This window comes from Dermacentor albipictus, chromosome 9 (genome assembly GCF_038994185.2).
Source record: "Dermacentor albipictus isolate Rhodes 1998 colony chromosome 9, USDA_Dalb.pri_finalv2, whole genome shotgun sequence".
Taxonomy (NCBI): domain Eukaryota; kingdom Metazoa; phylum Arthropoda; class Arachnida; order Ixodida; family Ixodidae; genus Dermacentor; species Dermacentor albipictus.
This window is the reverse complement of record NC_091829.1, coordinates 132,103,320-132,126,254: the sequence shown is the minus strand read 5'-3', so window position 1 is coordinate 132,126,254 and position 22,935 is coordinate 132,103,320. Positions and strand designations below refer to the sequence as shown.

General features: G+C 47.6%; 1 protein-coding gene across 2 annotated transcripts in view; it reads right to left on the bottom strand.

Annotated features, from left to right (window-relative positions):
• LOC135915565 (E3 ubiquitin-protein ligase RNF170-like) overlaps positions 1-22,935 on the bottom strand; it is a 138,087-nt gene that overhangs the window by 8,282 nt on the left and 106,870 nt on the right. Inside the window, exon 5 of one of the 2 annotated variants that reach the window (XM_065448683.2) lies at positions 8,114-8,894. The exons of the other annotated variant lie outside the window; for it this stretch is intronic. Coding sequence (XP_065304755.1) covers positions 8,637-8,894 — 258 coding nt within the window. The 3' untranslated portion in view covers positions 8,114-8,636. Of the gene's footprint in view, positions 1-8,113; positions 8,895-22,935 lie in introns of those variants that run through there. 2 annotated transcript variants of the gene reach the window in all.

Genomic DNA, 22,935 nt, shown 5'->3' with positions numbered 1-22,935 from the left:
GGCGCCGTAGTTTCTCGGGTCGTCTGCATACCTCCGAGCGGGAAAATGATTTGGTAGCGCTTAGTTTTTGCGTTTGAATGCGTTAAATCAGACCAGACTTTTTTCTCTACATTGTAGATGCTGAGAGAATTTAATGATGTTTCGCTGCTCTCATTCCACATGGAAACAGCGAGCATCGACTACGCTGCGGACACAGCAACGGTTTTTGCGACCACCTCTTGCCGAGATTAGCGCGCTTATGCCTTACCGAAAATACAGCTCATAGGAATTGCCGCGCAAGGCCGGCGCATTGGAATAACCTTGAATGTGTCGCCCGCACATAAGTCACATATTTGGTATTGTAACATTACTTTAAATGGAGGAAGTTCACGCAATATATCAGCATTGTGGTGAAGAAATTCTAGAAAGTACAAAGCGCTTGCGACTTAATGCATGTTTATTGGAAATAACAGTTATTGCATAACATCACATTTTTGCAAAACGCAGGGCTTAACCTTCTTGGCTTTGTTGTGGATGACACACTGATTTAAGCTTTTGAGAACAAAGTGAATACGTGTTATACAATAAAACCTAGACACCGATCCTGTTAGATCAGTGGAATGCCTCCTACAGCCAATCTGTGGCACATTGGCTGCTAGAAACAAGAAATTCTTGACAACTTTTGCGTGCAGTCGCGTAGTACGTGTTAAATGCACGAGTGAACCTGTCCTCGAGTGGCTGAATGAGGTTGTATAGACATGCTGAGGGATACAGAAGCCCTCCTCCCCCCCCCCCCTTCCCGAGACGCGGTCCCGTATGAGAACAGCAGAAGTCGGTCGAGAATACAAAGCTTGGACCATCTGCCGAAAACCCACACTAAAACCAGCCTCTTCCAGAACACGGAAAAGGTACCTATGGCTAATGATGTCGAAAGCCTTCTCCTGATCGAAGGAGCAAAGAATACCGGGAAGTTTCCTGGTATTTCCCTCCAAGAGAAGGTCCCTCAGTGCTAAACCATGAAGCTGAGTAGAGCGCCCCTGGACACTACATGCCCGGTATGGACTCAAAACAGTGCTGAGCACTGGCGTGAGTCGCGTACACAGGTACTTTGCTATGAGCTTATAATCGCGGTTCAGAAGCGTGATTGGACGCCATGCTCTCAGATCGGAGCTCCTCGACTCGTCCTTACAAAGGAGAGTGATTAGCCCCTCTCATTGAGACGCTGAGTCCCTTCACCGAGTAGCCTGTTCACTAGCGATATGAACGGCTTCACTAACAGTGTTCAAAATTTAACATAAAATTCGACTGTCAGACCATCGGATCCTGGACTGCGATTACGCTTCATAGACTTGAAGGCCGAAAATAGCTCGTCCTCATCTATGGCTGAGTCGCACGCTTGTGGCGGCTCAGCTGGTGAAGAAAACGGAAAGACAGCTGGAGAGGCACACAAGGTCATGTAAAACTGCCTCGCCAGTGCAAGAACTCCACTGGTGAGTCGACTATGCTACCATCACTTGGATCTATTAGGGAAAAGAGAGTTGTGTTCTTCCTTGAAAAATGCTTACGTAGGACGTTTCTGCTGCACCACGCTTCCATTTCCCACAGCTCTGCTCAGGCTGTGGCCCTCAAGCCGTCCCAGCGTCGCTGCAGGAGAATCCGAAGTTCCTTTCGGAGTGAGGCCAGAGCCGAAGCAACACCAGACCCGCCGGACAGTGGCCTCGAGAGCAGGAGGATCGCGTCGGAGACGATTTTAATCTCCCCACGCTCCTCGTGCGCTCGAACCTTGCCCCAAGACCTGAAGCACTCACGCCCTCTGACCTTCACGTCATCCCATTCTGTGCCACTTAGATTCGCTGTGTTGTGAAGCGATCGAAAATTAGGAAACGCGAGAAAAATACAGCTGCACTATACCGACCACGAGAGTTACTTTGCACTGCACCGTGGCCTACGAGACTGACAAGCTCACGGCCACGGTGGAAGAATAAATTTATTCTTCCACCGTGCTCACGGCGCCCCCGCGCTAGCCACCCTACCCGCGCCCCCGACGGAAGCGCCAAATTTGACCCCAGTGGGAGGAACGCGTAGCGGGGCCTCCCTAGGCAATGGCGTACACGGGCGACTACCATTGGCCGAAAATGACGACACCTGAGCGAGCTCGATGATTGGCCGAACAGGGCGTGACCTTGAGACACCGAACGGGTTAAAAGCCAGAGACAGGGAGCATCAGAAAAGCACTCCTTCATTCATCTCTTTCGAGCTTCTTGCCATGGGCCACAGCGTCCGATTTGCTGCTGGCCATCAGTGACTTTATGACTGTTAATGATGTAAATAAACCTCCAGTTTTCATCTCAAGGTCCTCCTCAACCTCGGCCAACTCCCACACTCAACGGCAAAGCCCACTATCAGGGAGACAGCGGTGAGTTTTTCCTCCAGATCCAACACTAGTGAGAGCCGCGGCATGTCTTGCGTGCGGACGGCGCGACCTTTTTATCTATGAGTCGGCCAAAAAACGCACTCCAAGAAAAGTTTACACCCTTTGTAGTGTATATTTGCCACACAACAATAATCGTCATCTGTCTTGCCCGCATTTCCTTTCTTGAAAACGCTGCGCTTGTTACTTTCCTGTCAGGAATGCTATGTCATGCTGATAATGTGCATGCCATTTGTTACTGGAAAGTACCAGGCTCGCCGCGTTACAGAAAGTAAATGTGGACAAGACATGACGATTATTGTTGTGTGGCGAATATACACCCCAAAGGGTACAACTGCTTTTAGAGTGCATAAAGGAGTAGCGTCACTTTTGGAGTTGTGTTGCAACAATGCAGTGTGTACCACGTTTGTTATTTCGTCAATGTATTCGTTGCGGCGTGCATCTCTGGCAGAAGATGCTAACCATGGAGCGCGCCCTTCGGCCAGCACGAGAGAGTTTCGCCGCGAATATCAAGACAGTGGTTGCGGCGCGCGCAATTGCATGGAGCTGGACACAATTAACCTGTCTGATTTTGTGCAGTTCTTGGTTTGCCAAAACCTGTGCACCATGAATTGTTCACTGCCATAACAATGAAAGTGCACCTCGCTGCTACAAAAGCAGTGGCTCATAACTTGGAGTTGGCTCGGAAGGTAACAGCACAGGAAGTGGGTCAGCATGATGACCACAAAGACTCTGAGGGAACAACATATGGCGCAGGTGAAATCTAAAGTTGTGCACTGGATCTAGATACCCTGGCCTGCATTATGTGCAATTTATATATAGATTTCAGAGCTACAACACAAATAAAGAACTTTTATAACTTTAAATTGTGTTTTTCTCAGTTTCATATTTTTGGCCAAACATGGCTTTTGTGCAGGGCATTTGATGTACTTATTGTGGTCCAATCAAGACCAAATTTGGTGTGCACAATCTTTAAGATGTGTAGAATGCACTTATCTACGTTTTAATGCAATCAGTTTATTTTTAAGAATGGAAATGTTCAATACACTTGGGTACTAGCCACTGAAAATGAAGCACCAGATATGAAATTCTCTCAAAATGTTGCCTGTGAAGGGAACACCAATGGTGGTCCTTGTCCGTCTTTCTTGTGTCCGTGGTTTTATTCGCGCTAAGCTACTACTTCAAAAATGTGTTCACAACACCGAGAAAAAGGTTGAGGCTATACTTCAAGCACCCAAACCATCTGACAAGACATCCCTAAGGGCTTTTCCAGGCCTTATTTCATTTGATGACTGCTTTTTGGAGAACAGAGCGATGGTCGTGGTGGAATCAGGGTGTCTACCAAGTTGACATTTCCAAATTCCCTGAGTTTTCCAGGTTTTCCCTGAGGGCTTTTGCAAAATTCCCTGAGTGATGCAGAACTATGTTTTATGTCAAGACGCGCTGAAACCATATCGCCCTATGCTGTCACTCTCTAGTAAGCATATGAAAAAAATTTGAAAAAAAAAACCGACTTAATCCAATTTGAATACTAAGGAGTAGTGTTTATGTTATTCAAAAAAATATAAGGGAGGGGTTATTAAAATGCACAGCAAATAAAATGTCTTCAAAAAAATTTTCAAATCGAGTTGGACATTCTCTAGCACAAATAAAAAGGAGATGCACACAGAAGCAAACATTTTCGAATATGAGCTATTTTTATGAACTGATAGCATGCTCAGTGTCATGCAACTGTCCTGACATACTCTCAGCTCGCACAAGACGCCTCAGTGTTGTGTTTCACTGCTTTAAAGAGTTTATATTGGTTTGGATGAGGGACACCTGCATCTCAGCATCAGCCAACAATTTGATTTTTGAGCGCAGGCTCCTTCAAAGAAGTGGTCGTTCATTCCTCAGTGCGTCGATCCTTTCTGTTCTCGTCCTCCTTTCGCCGCGCGTTCGCCCCACGGACCATTTGAAGAATACTCTTGGTCAATTTACAGTCAACGTCCAATTTTTCAGACCCCCTAGGGGCCGCGAAAACTTCCGAAAAATCAGGCAGTCCGAAAAAATAAATTCATGTCTTTTACTGTCCTTAAGGGCTAAAATCGACACATGTACATCTGAAAAAGCTCTGAATGCCTGTCAGTACACTTATTAGGTATATCGGTGCTCCTACTGTGACAGGTGAGGGCGAGTGCACATGTGTAAAATTAAGAAATACATACAGTGTCCCGCGACAATTGCCCCTTCCTACGCTTGTACGCTTCACCGCGTGACATGACTGTAATGAGGCGAAGCAGACTTTCGGGAAAGAGCATTATGCAATGCGCCGTGCTTTCCGAGCTTCCAAGACAAAATTATTTCTGTCAGCGGAGAAATGAAGAAACACGGCACCGAACGACAAGAATCTTAACAGCGAACCTCGAAGCAGCTAGGCCTACCGTTGCCGCAGCGGTGGCCACGGCTGCCAGCGCATCTGCGTGCGAGAGCACCGGTTCAAGGCGGCGAGGTAATCAAAATGGCAGCGGTGATGGTTTTCATTAATGCCGTCTCGGAGCTGCGATCACGCAAAAGGTTTAGAAAATCGGACGGCGAAGAGTTCTTGCGTCTGAATTTTCAGACGTTATGATACATTGACTCTTTGCGGTACGTGGTGGTGCCGCGAAGCCGTCCGAGTTATCGGGAATCCGGAAAGTCGGTCGTTGACTGTACACTGGCAACTCCTCCAGCCGACGACGATTCGTTACGAGTCCTGTCTGTTTCTCGAGCCAGCATTACCGCGACTTTTGACCCTCTAAAAAAATTACAGCTAATTTTCCCTGATAGAAGCACAAATTCCCTGAGTTTTCCCTGAGTTTTTCCAGACTACTCAAAATCCCTGAGAATTCCCGGTTTTCCCGGTTTTCCCGGTTGGAAGACACCCTGGGAATTGTATAGGCTCCTAGAGAAAAACAAGCCCTGGAAGTGGAAGAGCAAGCATCAAGCCAATTTCGAGGCACTTAAGGAGATGATCCGTGCATCTACAGTGCTCGTTCACTACGACAAGACGAAGCCCCTTCTTTTGTCCATGGACGCATCGCCGTACGTCGTTGATGCCTTCCTCGCTTAGGAAGATGCTGTTTGCCGAGAGGCACCCAATGCATTTGGTTCATGAACACTGGGAAGTGCCGAAAAGAACTACTTCCAGCTCAACAAAGGAAATGTAGCAGTAATCTACGCCATCATAAGTACATAGCTGGCTGGCATGTGGTCATAATAACAGATTGCCAGGCATTGAATGAAATCGTGAGTGAAACGAAGCAAGTACCCCGGGTCTTTTCATCAAGGATGAAGCGATGGTGCCTTAAACTAGCAACGTATGATTACAAGTCGCAGTATAGGCCTGGCCTACTGCACCAAAATACGGGTACTCTAAGCTGACTTCCACTACCGGCAGAAGTTGATGAGCCTTATCCCCCAGGAGACGTGCTCATGTTGGCTACCATGCCCAGGCTCGAGCTTTCACCACGTCAACTAGCACAAATGACTCGAGACGACTCAGTTTTGTCCCAAGTGCTGGAGGCTGCCTCAAACGGTGAAGTCAATAAACTGCCAAAAGAACAGTTTTCATCGTGCCGAAAACTGAAGACTGAGCTTTCAGCACAGGAAGGGTGCCTTGTTAGAGGATTCCGGATGGTAACTTTAACAAAGGCGAGAAACTATTTTCTTAAACTTGCACCTGCAAACCACCACATAATTGTGACCACGAAGGTACTTTTGGTGGCCAGGCATTGATGCAAATACCGAACGGTTCACTAGAAACTGTGCAACTTATTGTCAACACCAAAGGGCACCAGCCAGGGCACCAGTGCCCAAATGGGAACACACAAGAACACCTTGGGACACAGTTCACACAAGACTTTGTTGGTCCCATAGGAGGCAGAATACTGGTTAATTGTTGTGGACGCATACAGCAAATGGTTGGAAGTGTGCTCCATGCGCAATACACAGTCTGGAACATTGATTGAGGAACTCCGGAACCTTTTCGCAGCTTTTGGGCTCCCCAAAAAGCTTGCGATTAATAATGGACCATCCTTCGTTTCAGTAGAAGTTGACAGCTTCCTAAAGAAGAATGTGGTGACCCGAGTAACAAGTGCACTGTATCATGCTACAACGAATGGCCAAGCAGAAAGGATGGTTTTTGAAACAATATGAGCATTAGCCGAAAACAAGGACGAAACATTCGCGTGTAGGCTGGCCCAGTTTTTGCTAAAGCAACACACCACCATCTGCACATCAACGGGCGAAATGCCAGCTGCACTTGTGTTCGGGCATGAGCTGGCTGACACAGCTCTCACGTGCATTCAGCCCCAAGCAAAAGCAAACAAAATGCATACCAACTGCAACAGGGGCACAAAGTCGAGAGTACTCACTGTCGGACAAGCAGTTTCCTTTCGAAACTTTGGAGGGAATCCGATCTGGACGGAGGGAACGGTTTTGAAAAAGCTAGGCCGCAGATCGTGGCCCATTAAAGGCACTAACAGGTTAGTGCGATGACAATGTGACCACATCAAGCCTGGTGCTTTGAGACACCCCACAGAAGATTCAGCGACACAGGATAAGGTCTGTACGCTAACCGCGAGCAATGTCCCACTCCCATTTATGCTTGGGATAAAAGCAGATAACTCCACGTTGTCAGAGGCCACTCTCTCAGGAACGCTGGAGCCTTTGCAATCATCGGTGACCAAACCAGAGATTGGCACTGCCCCTGAGACCGTGCCAAACATGACTGCAAAGTCATGGCCACAGTGGCAACAACACCCTCCGCATCACTACGGCGACTCCATCTGAGAAGGGAGGAAAGTGTTGTGTACAAGCGACGCACCACCGCTCCTCAGTCACTTCATCACCAAGCGCGCGTGTGAATCATCAACAATGGCTTGTTGATTTAGTTGCACTTTGCTGCTGAGGTCTCTTTAGTAGCTGTCAATAGTGAGCCTACAACTGATTACATGATGTAATATGGCATTGCACTTCGGAACAATGATGTAACACCGAATGACCGTACAGGAGCGCTGTGTGACACACAGAGAGCTCGTATTTGTTTGTTCTATGTAACATCATTGTTTCAAAATGTACTGCCATATTAAGTCATGACTAACCAACTAGCCCACCAGTACGTCTTAAGCAATTGATTACAATTATGACAGACATAAAAGTGATATGCACACATCTAGTTACTTCTTCAGGCAGAGGTGCTTGTCAGATATGTTTTCAAGAGAAGAATGTTTGTATGAAAACAAATATTAATTCATATTGCTGAAAAGACACCCCATATAGGCGTGAATTCACGCAATGTTTTCATTTCTTGTTGGTGCTAAAAATGTCCCTGCAAATAGAAGTAGTGTTATGTCATTCATGCCCGTGCCTTAAGAGATGACAGAGGTTTACGGGGGCACACAAGGCAGCAATGCCCATGCATAAAGGCCTGAGGGGCCAATCAGCTGCCCCTTCACTATTTATCCATACCTCTATCAGCATTTAAACAATGTACAACCTGTGGTAAGTGAATACAGGCATGCTTGCTCTCTCAGCAATGGCAACAATCAAGGATGATTGCCTTGAGACTGTTTGCTGCTGTCAACATCATTTACGCATGCGTTCTCTTTTTATTCTTTTCCTGACATAAAAAAGAAGCTTCACAGTCAGTGAGATATAGCAAAGTAATGTTATTTGATTGCGTTGAGCATGGCCCAAATGTCATTAATGTAGTGACATCCTAGCTAGCTAATGCACAGCCACATTAAAAAGAAAGAGAAGTGCATAGGCTAACAAACTGGTGCACAGTACCTGTACTTCATCTGGAAGCAAACCAAGGTTTTCAAGCGACTATAGAGATCTAGATTAAGGGGACACAAGTGTTGAGGCTAGTACATGGGGCCTCAACGATTGCATCCCCCTGATCTAAAGCTCTCTAATAAGATTTGCATTGAGTGTAGTGATCTTGCATGTGAAATGGTTGACGTAGTAAGTCATTTTATATTTGCCTTTCTTAATCAGTAACAGCTTAAACAGGTTTATGAAAATGAAATGAAATGCTGGCTCATATGGTACACAAGACACAAGTAGGGGAGAACATTTGCCATGCCTGCTGTAACACCAATTCCAACATGCAGTAGCTTGTAGGCAATGAATGCATGTTCATTGTGTCAGTGCAATTTGCACCTACCTCTAATGAAAGCCCAGAATGTCTGCAGCGCAGACATTAGTTCATTAGCACCGTGTGTGGGGCAGCACAAGAAAGTAAAGGAATGTGCGCACGAGTGAACCAGGAAAAAAAAGAACCACAATGCCAGATGATACACCAGAGCAGACACTGCAATTGCGTCAAAGGAGTAGCGTACACCATCCCCCTGTCCTGTTGAAAACAATACATAGGGCAAACAGAAAGATGCCTTAATGATCGAACAAGAGAGCCCGCATCATCACTTTCAGGGACCCCTGGCAGCAATCTGGCCTTGCACTGCAAACGTTGCAAAATGAACAAGAAGGGACAAGATAGCTAAGCAAGCGCGTGCACCCCCAAATTTCATGAAGAGCAAGTCCTTAAAAGGAACAACAATAGGCTAACTTAGGAGATTTTTGAGGCATTTGAGATAATTAAAACAGGAGCGCAATGTGTAAGCGTAACGTCAGTTGCCTTAACAAGAAAGGAAGTCACCTTTTTGAGACAGCCTCAGACAGATAACAGAAGAGATATGGCGACTAAATAAATAAGTGTGGGAATTTAATTTAAGAAATCAGCTGACAGTGCAGCTGTGTCCTCGTCTAGTCGTCCATTCTTTTTCAGTGTTCCTTAAGTTATGCTGCAACAATCCTTGATCATATATTGACCATACCAGTTGTTTTGTCGTCTTTATATGTTACGTGCACATGACTTTTTATCAAAAAATGCAAATTTGTCAAGAATCAAAAGGAAGTATCCAGTTTTCACACATTATATGCTCATTATGCCATGCCACTGGTGTTTGCACAAACAGTGTGTACTCAGACACTAACAACAAGCAGCTGAATTTCTTGCACATGCAAGGCACTGACATCCCCGAGTATAAGACTGTATACTTTGCTTAATCTATAGATACGCCTCAGGATTTCTGCTGTTCACACCAATGTCCACATGGCAAAAATTAAGTCCGCCCGAAATTTGCGTTCATGAGAACAGTGCATAAGCGCGCCCACAGTTCACGACAGTGCGCATGTGCTCATGTAACTTTTAAGCTGTTCCTTATATTGCCCTCACTGATTATAAACACCTTCGTAGCACAGAAATAACTTCTGAAAAACACACAAGATACGTGAAGGAGGCAGAAAGGGCCGGAACCAAAACTCGCCTACAACACTTATGCACGGTTCACTTCAGCACATATGCATATTGCATAAAACGAACACTTATACACCTAGCACCACTGTGACACACTGCATGTACACATCACAGTGCACTTACGCTTCGTAAAAGTAAGAACCCTAGCGCTCAAACGTCCTGTCACCAATGTGCATCGCAGCCTGCAAAACAGCTCACACAAAGCAAGAGACAAACAGCACATTACAAATTACTGCGATGACGCGACAATGAAGCTCATCACTACACATTGTGTCACCACTTCTGAACACTGCACAAACTTACAATCATTGTATCAATGAAGCGCGCACACACAACACCTACAAACACCATATGCTGAGGTGGGCGATTGCAAACTTTTCATTTTGGCACGTACCGAACTAGTGTCATGCTTAGAATGCAGGTGTATGGGATGGACTGTGCGTTTGTAATGCACATGCAAAAAACGGCCTAAAACACACGAAATCGGCGGCTTCATTCCTTCTGACCATCGTGTAAACACAACACACATTCGCCTGTTTCCTTTGGCGATCGCACGTACTGACAAGGTCAGGAAGAATACAGCGGCTTGCTGTGTTCGACAGATAGCTTTGCAGGTGCTGAATAGCTCTTTCAATGATCACAATAAACCACACAAAAAACAAACTGCCGCTGCAGCCTAGGGGCCCAGGCCTCACCCTCCACTTTGAACCAGCGCCATGTCTGTGCGGTCGGCGCACGGAGGCAAAAGTTCACGTTTGCCTCTGGTTACGTCATGGCGGCCATTACTGGTGGACCACCTGCTTGTGGTGTGGCATGCGGGGATGGGCAGCTCGAGAGTAAATCGGCCCTAAGCATTTAGTTTATGCATTGCCGATTGCTGATAACAATTCGTGGTGACATTCTAACTTTAGAACACCACACATTTATTTGTCCCCGAAGTGAGAAAGATTGCATTTTTTTTACGGCTCTTGTATGGCTGACACGCAGTCATGATGCGGAGACCACGCTGTGTGAGACCTTTGGAGAATGACAGCATGTTGCAGTTGTTTCGGAAATTCACGTTCTGGCCAACTCAAATGCTTCTATCTCTCACGCAGAACACGATCATGTTGTGCTGGTAGTAAAATATATAACACGCTCTCGAATAAAAATCGCGGCTGCGCTGGCAATTTCTTAATGACAGGTGATTGAAACTGGGTGTTGTCTTGAAAGAGCTATATGTGACAAATTTCATTTTAGAGTGGAGCTCTTTAGCGCCCGTTCCTCCGTTTTGCATCGCCGTCGGCTGTGGCATAACCAAGGTGATCATCTGCGTGCTGCTCTAGCTGCGCACGCTCCTGCTGCCATTTTTCACGTGCGGCACGAGTCTTGTCCTCCAAAGCCAGATCACGTGTTCTCGCCTATCCTCTCGCCCCCTTCCTCTGCGCAGCACTGTTGCGTTGACTCTCGCTGCTACCGTCCACTCCACCCTCGCCGTCCCTATGCCTGCTGTCACAGCACTGCCACGGTGATGGCGGTGGGCACTCCTTGCCGCCTCACGTGTGATCCACGGCTCTTTGCTCCGCTGTCTCCACGTCGTGTGGCTGTACAGCTCTCAGTTGTATCTCTCGCTTCCCCATTTGCGGGGCACATTCTTCAGTGGCATTTGTCGCCTCTGGCAGTGCTTGCGCCTGGCTGTCCTTCTCCCACCTCCACTCTTGCCCTATACGTCCCCTTACCTGGCGCAGTGCCGCTGCAATGACTCGAAAGACAGTTATAGCGTTTCGTCCCCTTATTTCTTATTAGTTTCCACCCCAACCTTGTGTAGCCACATTGAGGCCTGTCTGTGAGTGAATGAGCACGCGACCTCTACTCAATACCCATGTTCCCCACCTTTTTCCTCATCCCACCTCAGAAAAACATTAAATATCAAATGCTAATCTCCCCCCTCCCAGCAACGGTGATGGCGTGATGGCGCGTCGCTGGAGAGCTGGCTCGAGAGCGGCGGATCGCAGTGTGTACTGCCCAATCCGAAACGCAGAACCGCCTCTGTTCGGCACGGCGTGTTCTGTAGGTGGTTGCCTGTTGTTGAAGTAAGGCAGCAGCTGCATTTAAAGATTGCATTACCAAGAAGCGTAATTGTCTGCCCTTTTTTTTTTTTAGATGGACATTTCTAACGGAAATTTGCAGCTATGCATGGGAATGCACCGGGAACAAAAATGGCATTGAAAATCTGGTTTAGTAGAACTTGTTGTTGGGCGAGTTGGTAGACATTAGCGAACATTAGTGGAATAAACTTTAGTTGCAAGTCTGCGCCCGTCCTTGTCCCTCGCTGTCTTTGTGGTTCGTCTGCTCGGGCAGTTAAACAATGTTCGCGAAAATCTGGTTTTCAGACCGAAGTGCTGTCGAATTGTAACATTATTTTTGTAGCATTTTCAAAGTCGAGTTCCTATGTAACGAACTACTGATACAACGACCACTTTTCCACAGAACTATCAAGTTCGTTATCTACAGGTTCGGCTGTAATATGTTCGTAAAAGTGGCTCACCAGTGACAGGCGGCTGTTGAAGTGACATGAATTGCGTCACCATGTTATCTAACATGATCATCATGCCCATTGGTGGCTAATCTGCCTGATCTTCGCACATGCTTTCGCGCTTTCCTAATTACGCCCTGCTTTTGTTGCCATTTTCTTGGTGCGAGTCTTGTTATCATTTCGATCGGTCTTAACAACATGCTGGAACTTTGTACCGACAGAGGCGGCCTCAGCCAATGTGTGGGCACTGTGTGTGTGCGATCCCCGCATAAGGCTGACTGACGTCGAGGAGCACGCGCAGTGACCAAGTTCATTACTGCATCAGCCAGGGCGGCCCATCTACAGCACACTCGGCATTCCTTTGGTGCGGAAGTGACGTGCTCGCTTGGGCTGTGTCCAGCACGAGGGGCTCTGTGGTGCACACGACACTGCGCGTCTCTACACTGAACATATCGAATAGTAGATATTCAATTTGCGCGTCAAATTATTCGAACATTCACTATTCGATTAGATTTGGTAATAGCATTTGAGTATTCGCACACCCCTAATATGCAGCCAAACGCTTGCATTCAACAATTCTGCTTTGCCTCGTGCAATCAAAATTTGGAATAGGCTCCAAGATACTATTGTTAACATATGTGACCTAATAGTTTTCAGAAAAGAGCTAACTTAATTTTTTTTCTTAATCTAATTTTCTTACATTGAATACTGTCTTGTAGAAATTAGCTCGGGAAACAGCAAATGAACACACACAATACGAATTAAAGGTAGCAGTTGTACACTACCTACTCAGGATGCACACTGTCCTTAAAAAAATTTATTGTTAGTCACATGAACACAAGAGTTGTTTTTTCAGCTCCAGAAAAACATAACAGAGCATGTCAGTTGACAGACCCATGCCAAAAATCTGCGCTTGGGTGCTCTAAGAGACATTGAAATCCTTTTTAAGGATTGTGAAGAGGCAGTGGCACACGAGTTGCCTCTGTCCTGCGGTAAGAAGTACATAGCACAGACAGGACGGCATCTCAACTGTTAAGCGAGCATAGTTTAAATGTGAAGAATTACCATGATAGTCATCCGTTCACTGTCATGAAAGCAGATGTGCTCATCTGTTTGGCGATTGTGTGGTTCTGGCAGGCACAGAGATAAAAAATGTGCACAAAGGCACAGGCTATCAATTGGAGTGGTCAAAGTTGTGTAAGCAGCCCGTCTATCAACCTGCTAGATAAAGAACCAGCCTTTTTGGAAAGCTCAGTTTGACATATTTGTTGTATTGTACACAGTACTTAATACAAGATTAATTAATTTAATGTACCCTTAGGTTTTGAATGATTTCTATGAACTGATTAGGTTTTCATGGCTTGGATCCGAGACGGAAGTGGCATATTCTAAATTTGAGCGAATGAGTGTTTTGTACATGACTAATTTTAAAGATGAAGGTGCTTTTGTGAAGTTACGATGAAGGTATCCTAAAATTCGATTAGCATTGTTAATTATATACGAAATGTGGTCTGACCAAGAGAGGTTTGATGTATTGCGAATTCCAAAGTACTTAAATGAGAACACAGTCTCCAAAGAATTATTAGCCATATCGTAAATGAACAAAACAGAATATTCTAGATATGCGCATATGTTTGCATTTCCTTATGTTAAGTTCCATCAAGCATATGTTGCACCATTTGTTAATAGCGTCAAGGTCAGATTGAAGGGTCTTAATATCATCAGCGCAGGGTATTTCTCAATAGACAACACAATCATCGGCTAATAGGTTAATGTATGAGGAAACACAGGAAGGTATGTCATTAACATAAATAAGAAAGAGCAAAAGGGCTAGTACCGTTCCTTGAAGGGACCACAGATCAAACAGCAGTATGCTCAGAATTAACATAATTTGCAGACACAAACTTGGCACGATTAGTAAGAAAGATTTCTAGCCAAAAGAGTACTTAGAGTCTATGTTAAGCTGGCACAGTTTGTAGAGAGAGCAGTTTATGGCATAACTTATGCTTTAGAAAAGTCTAGAAAAATGCAGCCAATTAGAGAAGAACAATCAACGATGGCATGAAGGTGAGTAAAAGATATTGTGTTTCACAAGAATATGAATTGCGAAAACCATGTTGTGATAGTGAAAAAAATGAATTTGATTCGAGAAAGCTAGCAAGGTTTGAAAACAAAATATTGTAACGACGTGGGATCGACGAGTATGCGTAGCAGCACCGCCAAGAAACGCACTTTATCAGTCGTCCAAGGGAACAACAACAACGTCTTCGTTTCCCCCGCTTCACCTAAAAACCCGCGCTACTTCAGCGTCGTCCCCACTGGCGCATACCCGCTGAATTATAGTTCTGCCAAATATAGTTGTGTCATTTGCTCCCCCTTTAGAAAAGATCATAGTCCCGATGATAGAGGCTTGGAAAGCAGCGGTAAAGAACTGTGCAGTCTGGGCAGTCCTCATAGTACGGCTTCATACGCAGCACGTGAACGACCTCAGGTAAATGCCGTCGGCGCTTTGAACAGTGCGAGCTGTCTGGAACGACTTCGTAGTTGACGTCACTGATGCGTCGGAGGACTATGTAGGGCCCGAAGTATTTGCGTAGGAGCTTTTCAGAGAGCCCACGCTGTCGAATAGGTGTCCAGATCCACACTTTGTCGCCGATGTTGTATGTTACGGCTTTGTGCCGAAGATTGTAGCGTCTGGCGTCAATGTCCTGTTGTTCGCGTATTCGCAGACACGCAAGCTGCCTAGCTGCCTCTGCTCAGTGTGTTATCTCTTCAGCACCCGTCTCGTTGTCGTCAAATTCATGAGGGAGCATTGCATCTAATGTTGTTGTAACCTCACGGCCATATACGAGACTGAAGGGCGTCTTGCGAGTGGTCTCTTGACGAGCCGTATTGTACGCGAAGGTGACATAAGGTAAAACCTCGTCCCAGTTCCTATGCTCTACATCTACGTACATGCTGATCATATCAGCCAATGTCCTATTGAGTCGTTCTGTCAGTCCGTTCGTTTGAGGGGGATACGCTGTTGTCTTCCGGTGGGCGGTAGCACTTAGACGTAGAACGATATCTAAAAACTGGGCCATGAACGCAGTAGCTCAGTCCGTGACGACTACTGCGGGAGCGCCATGCCTTAAAACGATGGATTCCAGAAAAAATCGTGCCGCTTCATCTGCTGTTGCCCGTTGCAGGGCACTTGTCTCGGCATATCTAGTGAGATAATCCGTGGCAACGATTATCCACCTATTGCCAGTAGTAGACGTTGGGAAGGGGCCCAGAAAGTCCATGCCTACTTGTGCAAATGGGGTGGCCGGTACGTCAACAGGGTGCAGTAAGCCGGTTGGTTTGACGGATGACGGTTTACGACGTTGGCAATCCAGACATGTCTGCACGTAACGTTTAACGACCGCAGTAAGTCTCGGCCAGTAGTAATTCTGCCGAATCCGTGCCAATATGCAAGTATAGCCCAGGTGCCCAGCAGTCGGCTCGTTGTGGCAGGCGTGTAAGATTTCACGTCGAAGCGGTGATGGAACAACAAGTAAGTAGTTGCTGTCGCTAGGCGAGAAGTTCTTCTTGTAGAGGACGTTGCGACGCAAGCAGTATGATGCCACCCCTCTTGCAAAGAGCCTCGGCACACTGTTGGTTCGTCCTTCGAGGTAATCAATAAGCGGCAGCAATTCAATGTCATCCCGTTGCTGGCGTGAAAGATCGGCAGTATCCACGAGTCCCAGAAAAACCATGTCGTCATTGTCTTGTGCTGCCGGCTCAACAGGAGACCGAGAAAGGCAGTCGGCGTCTGCGTGCCGTTTTCCCGACTTGTATGTAACAACAGAGTCGAATTCTTGGAGTCGAAGACTCCAGCGTGCGAGCCGACCGGAAGGATCTTTCAAATTAATGAGCCAGCAGAGGGAATGGTGGTCACTAACGACGGTGAAAGACCGACCATACAAATACGGACGAAATTTCAGAATTGCCCATACCATTGCGAGGCATTCTTTTTCAGTGGTGGAGTAGTTAGCTTCGGCTCGGGATAGTGTCCTACTGGCGTAAGCAATCACTTTTTCGCTGTCGTCCTGCCATTGTACTAGCACCGCCCCTAGACCGACATTACTAGCGTCTGTATGCAATATCGTCGGGGCTTCCTCATCGAAGTGTGCTAATACGGGAGGCGATTGCATGCGTTGCCGGAGCTCGTGAAATGCCCGCTGCTGGTCTTCGCCCCAAGTAAAAGGCATATCTTCTCGAGTGAGCTGTGTTAACGGCCATGCGATACGCGAGAAATTTGCAATAAATCGCCGGTAATATGCACAGAGTCCCAGAAAACGTCGCACGGCTTTTTTGTCTGATGGAATCGGGAAATTAGCGATGGCGGCAATTTTATCCGGATAAGGTCGGACTCCTTGGCTACTGACGACGTGACCGAGGAACTGGAGCTCATGAAAACCAAAATGGCACTTCTCAGGCTTCAAAGTAAGACCGGCAGAGCGTATCGCTTCAAAAACAGTTTTCAGCCTTCGTAAGTGTTAGTCGAACGTTGCGGAAAAGACAATCACGTCATCCAAGTACACCAGGCATGTTTGCCATTTGAGTCCGGAGAGCACAGTGTCCATTCATTAGACGCTGAAATGTTGCTGGCGCCGAACACAAACCGAAAGGAAGTACCTGAAATTCATAAAGTCCGTCAGGCGTCACAAAGGCTGTTTTCTCACGATCTCTCTCATCCACTTCGATCTGCCAATAACCGCTTTTCAAGTCCATTGAGGAAAAGTAGCACGAGTTTCGCAACCTATCCAAGGAATCATCAATACGTGGCAGTGGACAAACATCCTTCTTTGTGACCTGATTGAGCTTCCGATAGTCTACGCAGAAGCGCAGGCTACCGTCCTTCTTCTTCACTAAAACTACAGGTGATGCCCACGGACTATTAGATGGTCGAATAACGCCATCTTCGAGCATCGTCTTCACTTGTTTTTGTATTGCTTCGCGTTCCTTTGGGGCCACACGATAAGGGTTTTGTCGGATGGGTCTGGCGTCGACATCAGTAATGATGCGGTGTTTGGTAAGTGGCGTTTGACCAACTCTTGACGCAGAGGAGAAACAGCCCTGGTACTGCTTGATGAGCTCAAGCAGACGGTTCCGCTCAACGGCCGTTAACGTCGGATTAACGTCTACAATAGGTGCAGCTGTGTGGATTGTAGAGGCCGACTCCTGCGCTAAGTGGCAGTCTTGTATTTCTGTCACTTCGTCAAAATAGGCGACAGCAGTGCCTCTAACGATGTGTCGGCGCTACATACCAAAATTTGTCACCAAGAGTTCGGCGCTTCCGTCGATTACATGGGTAAGTGCTCTGGCAATGGCCACACCGCCATTCAGTGCTAGCGCACTGATGTGTTCAGCTACTCCAGTCCCACTTTGCAGGCTGTCACAGCGCACCTGTACAAGAGAGCAACTCCGCGGCAAAAGTATGACGTCGTCCGCGGCAATACGTAAGCGAGGTTGTTGTGGCTTCTCATGGGTGACATTATCTGAACTCGTGGCAAATGTAACGCTTCTGTCACGGATGTTAATCACGGCGCCGTATTCCCGTAAGAAATCCATGCCCAATATAAGTTCTTTACAACACTCAGTAAGGATGACGAGGTTGACGACGAAGGTTGAACCGGCGATTAAGAGTCGGGCCGTGCATTTCCCGACAGGTGTCATCAACTGACCTCCGGCGGTTCTTATGTTGGGCCCGTGCCATGGTGTCTTCACCTTCCTCAGTTTGTCAGCGACCTGTAAGCTAAGGATTGAAAAATGGGAGCCAGTGTCAACCAGAGCGGCTATTTCGTGGCCGTCAATGCAAACGATGAGCTCAGCGCTGACGATGTCAGTTACGTCTTTCGTACTTCTATCCGTCGTATTCGTCGTTGTGCTGGGCGTCTTTTTCGTCAATGTCGTCTTCACGTCGTCGTTCGTCGATAACGGGGGATGTGGAGCAGTTAGAGTATTGGCAACCTCACCCCCGGAGGTCGCTGCGGCTAGTTTCCCCGTCGAGGGCTAGGCGATCTGCCCCTAGTGACGTCAGCAAAACTGCGACGAGTCGGCGAATTGTAGCGCGCCGGAGATGGAGAAGGAGAACGTGGTCGGGGCGTCGTCGTATTTGGTGGCTGACTGTTCACAGGAGCGCCGTTGTAAGCGCGTCGACCGTCGTACGGAGAATAAGCATAGTTGGCAGGAAAGCTTGGGTGTTGAGCGGCGCGATAGTTGTTCCATTTGCGGCAAACTCTATAGACGTGTCCAGCTTCACCACAATGGTAGCACACTGGTCGACGGTCGACGGTCGACGATGCGCCGCAAATCGGTTTTCCGACGCTGGTAGTTCGGCTCTCCATGGAGCCAAGGAGTGGCGTGCGCATGTCGAAAATACGGCGTTGTTTGTGCTGGCATGATCGGCGGGGTCGGTAGAGTCGACGAGGGTGACGATGTCGGCTCTATTTGTGGCGTAGGTGGTGTTGTAGCTATAGGAGTCACCGGCGTTGAAGTTGCGTTGAGTGGACGGCGAACAGCTTCCGCATAAGTGAGGCGCCGCAGAACGTTGCCACAGTCTGGCGCTGAAAAAGCTTGCCGGACTTCCTCCCGGACTACATCAGCAATAAAAGATAACGCTGGCGTCGGTTCCGTAGGCGCAACCACAAAGCCGAGCTGCCGAAGCTCTTCTCGCACCACTTCTCGGACAACTTCACGCAGAGACATGTCGTTACTCGCAGCCAGTACGGAAGTGTTCGCCGTCGAGTTGCCCATGTCATGCTGGCGGTATCGTTGATGCAGGGCCCGTTCAATGGCTGTAGCCTCTTTTGTGAACTGTGCCACTGTTGTCAGTGGATTTCTCACAAGGCCGGCAAACAGTTGCTCCTTCACTCCTCGCAGGAGATATCGCAGCTTTCTCTCCTCTGGCATGTCTGGGTCTGCCCTACGGAAAAGACGGGCCATGTCTTCCGAGAACATAGCAACACTCTCATTGGGCTTTTGAACGCGGATTTCAAGGAGACGCTGCGCGTTTTCCCTCCTGTCAATGCTTGAAAAGGTATCCAGCAGCTGTGCGCGGAAGTCGTCCCACGTGGCAAAGCTCCTCTCCCGGTTTACGTACCACGTACGAGCATTGTCCTTCAAATAGAAATAGACACTTGAGAGTTTGTCTGCCGAGCTGGTCTTATGGTTATACTGGGCGACGCGCTCGAACTGGTCTAGCCAATCTTGGACGTCTTCAAAGGCATCACCATGAAAGCTCTCTGGGACCATAGGATTCTGTAGTGTTACTTGCGATGGAGCTGCGGTGGCCATGTTATTTGTAGGAGGCAAACGATTTCTCGAAGTTTCTTGCAGGGGACTGGACTCGGGCGCTAAGCCTAGCAGGCGACGACTGAAGCGGTGGGCCGGTGTTTCGATGCGCGATGGCGATTCCGAGCTCGATCGTCGGCTCCGCGAATGGGTGCCAAGCATGAAGAATACCCCGCACCTCCACCAGTGTAACGACGTGGGATCGACGAGTATGCGTAGCAGCACCGCCAAGAAACGCACTTTATCAGTCGTCCAAGGGAACAACAACGTCTTCTTCGTTTCCCCCGCTTCACCTAAAAACCCGCGCTACCTCAGCATCGTCCCCACTGGCGCATACCCGCTGAATTATAGTTCTGCCAAATATAGTTGTGTCAATATGATCAAATATTTTGCAAGGAATGCTTGTGAGGGAAATGGACTGGCAATTTAATGGTGATTGCTGGTTACCAGACTTGAAAAGTGGATTCACCTTCTTGATCTTCCATTCAAATGGGAGAGATCCAGTGTCCAATAATTGCTGAAATAGCTTGGTTAATATAATTGATGAATACACAATTGTGGCTTTCAAAAACTCTGTGGTACTTTCATCGCAGCCGGGTGAAGAGGAAAGCTTTAATTTGTTAATTACATTTTCTACACCACAACAATTATTTATTATAGGAAACATAATTGTTGTATTTAGTTTCATTATTCATTTGAGTTCTTTATTCCCCAGGGGCCGCTTCTGTTCTTCATTATATATATATATATGGTCGTTTATGTTGAATAAACGGCTTTTTACTTCGGGACAGCTGGAGCCTGACTTCCACCTTCGGTCAATACCACATTGGCGACGAGGATGTCATGAACGTACCCCCAGCCCCGCTGCGCCGTCTGTATCCGCCCACCATGAGCTTCACCGGGCTTGCTCCGCCACCGTTTTTCCTTCCGACGCCCGGCCGTCCGTCATTGCCATGGAAGCAGCGAGAGCAGATGTTCAACGTGTACTTGCTGGCATCCGGAGCCGCCGCATTCAAGCCGGAGCAATGCAAAGCTATTCTTTTGCATTCTTTGAGGCAGAGGGCCAGCGTGTTTATCAGACGCTACATGCAGGGACAAGCGCCGCAGCACCGGCAGCGCCAAGTGCCACAGCACTTGCCGATGACAAGTCTGTCATGGCCCCTCCTGACGAATACGACTCTGCACGGCGATCGCCGCATTACGGCACCAGTTTTCGACGTCACGCAACATTATCATTGAGCGTCATTGCTTTCACCGCCGCAGCCAAAACACAGGTGAGTCCGTTCATTACTTTGTTGCCGCTCTACGGGAGCTAGCATCACATTGTTCGTTTTCCTCGCAAGATGATGCTCTGCGAGATCAATTCGTTGCAGGCGTAACTTCCAATCGCGTACAGGAGAGGTTACTGCTCGAGGGTTCCCATCCTTTCATTCAAGAATTCAGTTCGAATTGCACTTCGGTTTAAGCAGGCGGCAGAAGAGCTAAAGGAGCTTTCTGCTTCGGTCAAAGCAATTTTATTGCGGCAGCGTCGTAAACTATCCTCGCATTCTTAGAAAAAAAAGGAATTCAGAACCGGCAGCCACCTTTGAGCAGAATTTAACGAGGAGCGCAGGCGGCTCACATGCACCGCAGCGGAACCGCCCCCTTGAGTGGAACCGAGAACAGAGTAGCCGCTCCGGTTCGCCACATTGTTTCCGATGCGGCTCGCGGGACCACATCGCGTCAGCACCGCAGTGCCCAGCGCATGGCAAGAATTGTTCGTTTCGCGGTCGCAAGGGCCACTTTCAAAGGGTATGCAACCTCAAGCTAACTCACATACAAGGCCGAGTGTGTGAAGTTGAATTTCATGAAGATGTTTCATCATCTAGCAGTGCTGAGCAAGTTTTGACAGCGCAACGTTCCGCATGTAGCGAAATTCATATTCAAGTGCAAGTCACGAATGTCACTTTGACATTCCTTGTAGATTCAAGGTCGTCTGTTTCAATCCTGTCAAAGCAAGAATTCAGCCGATATTTTCAGAGTGTTCCGCTCCTGCCTGCTCCGCATGTTAGTCTGTTTGACTACTCTCAACGGCCGATTCCTGTGCTAGGTTGTTTCCAAGCAGACGTTCGGTTTAAAGGCCGTACAGCGTCGCTACGTTTTTGTGTTGTTCACCGAGGAACTTGTCTGATCGGTCTTGACGACATTAAAGCCTTGGATCTTCGCACTGAGGGTTCTGCTCTCAAGTGCTTAGACACGTCCGTTGCTGCGCTGGCGACTGTCGTTGACCCGCTGTCATGTTCCATTTCCACACTGTCAAGCACGCAGCCCCGTAACACAGCTCTTCCACCAGCCTTAGCACATGAGTTCAGTTCACTTTTCAGTCCCGAGTTTGGTATTGCTAAGGGGTTCACGCATCGCATCAAGACGCGGCAAGGCGTGCAGCCTGTAACTTCGAAGCTTCGCCGTCTGCTGTATTCTCTCTGGTCACCAGTATCAAATGAGCTTCAGAGGTTGCTGAACTTTGACATAATCGAGCGCATCAATGCTTCTGAATGGGTGTCCCCCATTGTTGTTGTTAACAAGAAAGATGGTAGCATCAGGATATGTGTAGACCTTCGAGAACCGAACAAAGCTATTGTTCCAGACAGTTTCCCATTGCCCCACACAGAGGAGCTGCTTCACGCTTTGGTAGGCGCTACACACTTCTCCAAACTTGCCTTGGCTTCCGCTTACCATCAGGTTCTCTTGCACCCTGACAGCAGGGATCTGACAGCTTTCATCACTCATGCTGGCCTTTTCCGTTTTAAAAGAGTTTGCTTTGGGTTGGTTTCTGCCCCAGCGGCATTTCAGAAGATGATGGCGATAATCCTTGACCACTGCCCTGGCGTGTTGTTCTACATTGATGATGTCATCATTTTTGGCAAAACTGCAGAAAAGCACCTTTCAAACTTGAAGACCATGCTGCAGAAGGTAAAAAACGCAGGTCTGAAACTGAACAACAAATGCCTCTTCGACGTTGCAGAACTTGTGTTTCTAGGGCACAAGGTCACTGCACGTGGCATCTCGCCACTTCCAGAGAAGGTAGACTCCATAGTTAACACACCAGTGCCAACTAATGTTGCCGCTCTTTGTTCGTTCCTGGATCTTGTAGAATACTACTCCAAGCTTGTTCCACACTTGGCACAAGTGGTTGAGCCTATAAGAGTCTTACTTCACAAAAATGAGCCATTAATCTGGTCTGCCAAAGCAGACAGCCGTTTCAGGAAAGTCAAAGAAATGCTTTCATCGAGTACAGTCCTCCACATGTTCGATCCATCACTTCCAGTTATTGTGTCGACCGACGCGTCCAACTGTGGGCTGGGAGCAGCC